Source organism: Ziziphus jujuba, chromosome 7 (genome assembly GCF_031755915.1).
Source record: "Ziziphus jujuba cultivar Dongzao chromosome 7, ASM3175591v1".
Classification (NCBI taxonomy): domain Eukaryota; kingdom Viridiplantae; phylum Streptophyta; class Magnoliopsida; order Rosales; family Rhamnaceae; genus Ziziphus; species Ziziphus jujuba.
Window position 1 is genome coordinate 4,586,482 of NC_083385.1, and position 2,008 is coordinate 4,588,489.

A 2,008-nucleotide genomic window follows, 5' to 3' on the forward strand; every position below is an offset into this window, starting at 1 on the left:
AAAAAGCTAGGCCCAGTCCAGTAGTCCGCACTACATAGAACCCGCCCAATGTATAAATAAATAACAGGGAACGATGCCCCGCCGTCATATTCAATACCTTTGGTTTTGTACGCTAGCAACAGTGTTGACGGGTATTTTCCTCCACAAACTCCATTAAATTTATATGTACGTGTTTAAGCTTTATGATTAAACGGGATTGTATATGTATTGTTTGTATGGATGTGTTAGTTTAGAAGTATATATTTTGATTTGTTAATTTGTTGGCATTGTGCATGATGCAGAACGCTCAATCTTAAGATGCAAAAGGGACATTTCCCCAGCTCACTACATGATGAAAATACAACCCTACTCCATGCTAGCAAAGTCGGGAGGAGACAAGTATGACTCTGATTTCTTTGAGGTTGGAGGACACAAATGGCAGGTGGGCTTAGTTGGAGGAGGATAAACCTTGAAGTTTTGGAGTCTTAACATTGATGTATATAAATTCTCTCAATGTAAACTAAAAGTATAAATAAAATTATAAAATTATTTTGAAAAGTTGTTCGTGTGTATGGCGGGAAATTGTCTTTTCATCCAAAGGAATTGGAGAAGAGTGATAAAAATGGTTACATCTCCCTCTACTTAGCAATAGTGGAGACAGACACTTATCTTCCAGGTTGGAATGCAAGGTTCTTGTCAATTTTAAATTATTCATTTATGATCAAATACATGACCAATACCTCAAAATTAATTCAAGGTATGTATATATATATATATATATATTCTCATACTTTATTTTTCGGTTGCTATTAGCATATACATGTAATGCAAATATGATGGATGACAGATGCTTATGGCATGGTGAACCGTTTTCGTGAGATGAAGAAGGATTGGGGTTTTCCACACTTAATATCTTGAAGCTTTCAATAAGTCGTCGAATGGGTATCTTGTTGATGATTGCTGTGTTTGGGGCAGAGGTTTGTGTCATAGACAAGACTCACAAATGTGAAACCCTTTCATTTGTGAAGGAACCTCCCAATGATGTTTTCACTTGGAAGCTTAAAGAGTTCTCTACAAAGAACTGCTGTTATGAGTCTCAAGTTTTTACGATTGGAGAGAGGAAGTGGTATGTAATATTTGTGGATTTTATTATATACAAGGTTTTGAAATCCACATATTGATAAACTATGTTTTTATATTTTTATTGATGTTGGTCATAGGACATTAAAGTTTTATCCAGAAGAGAATTCATTAGCATATGGTTTATCGTTATCACTTTTCTTATGTCAAGTTGATGGGTCAGGCATGCCACCAATTTTTGCATCGTACATGCTGCGAATACTAGACATAGCTCGGGATAGAAGAAGGGAAATTATGAATGACTTTTATAAGTTCATACATGGTTTCCATGTGCTTTCCATTTCTACTCTACATATGTGAATTTTCCTATTCGGTCTTCGGTAACAACAAAATTTACTATTTCAATCCAGTCATTTTACTTGCAGGTGAGGCTTGGTTCCGTTCCTCTCCTGGTGATAAATGGGGATACGAAAATTTTATGCCACTGAAGTATTTGAATGAGTTTGTTGTTAATGATACTGTAACAATTGAAGTTCAATTCCTTAATCTCTTTGTGATGAAGATTCTTCCCGAATGGAAATAATTAAAGCTTATTTTTATATGGTTTTTATTATTCTTTTTATTTTTTTTTCTTGTTTTCAACTCATAATGTTCTACCTATTATATATGGGGAAAAAAATTATAATGTGCTACTTTGTGGATTATGGATTACAAATATTGGATACTACGTGCCAAATATAATCCAAATCTTTTTTCGATGGAAATAAATCCATGCAGGTGGGAATTCATCATGCATTTATCGTAATCTTTTTATGGGGTAGAGAACTATTTATAACTGGAGGTTGCATATGGAGAGTGGTTAATGAACAGAGTACAAGGTTGCGTTAAGACAGATGGATTCCTTTGCCATACTATTTTAAGATTATTTAATTTTCAATAATTGATTTTG

General features: G+C 34.1%; 1 protein-coding gene across 1 annotated transcript; it reads left to right on the plus strand.

Annotated features, from left to right (window-relative positions):
• The first annotated feature begins 917 nt into the window (after positions 1 to 917).
• On the plus strand, positions 918 to 1,642 carry LOC107424197 (uncharacterized). The gene is made up of 3 exons (XM_016033935.3): positions 918 to 1,105; positions 1,200 to 1,282; positions 1,485 to 1,642. The coding sequence occupies exons 1-3, from the start codon at positions 918 to 920 to the stop codon at positions 1,640 to 1,642; spliced, it is 429 nt and encodes a 142-aa protein (XP_015889421.3).
• The last annotated feature ends 366 nt before the right edge of the window (positions 1,643 to 2,008 follow it).

Excerpts from the sequence above, each read along its gene's own strand:
- LOC107424197 (XM_016033935.3), top strand. The coding sequence starts at position 918 with ATGGGTATCTTGTTGATGATTGCTGTGTTTGGGGCAGAGGTTTGTGTC. Across the intron at positions 1,106-1,199 it reads ACGATTGGAGAGAGGAAGTG|GACATTAAAGTTTTATCCAG; the intron begins GTATGTAATATT and ends TGTTGGTCATAG. Across the intron at positions 1,283-1,484 it reads ATGTCAAGTTGATGGGTCAG|GTGAGGCTTGGTTCCGTTCC; the intron begins GCATGCCACCAA and ends TTTTACTTGCAG.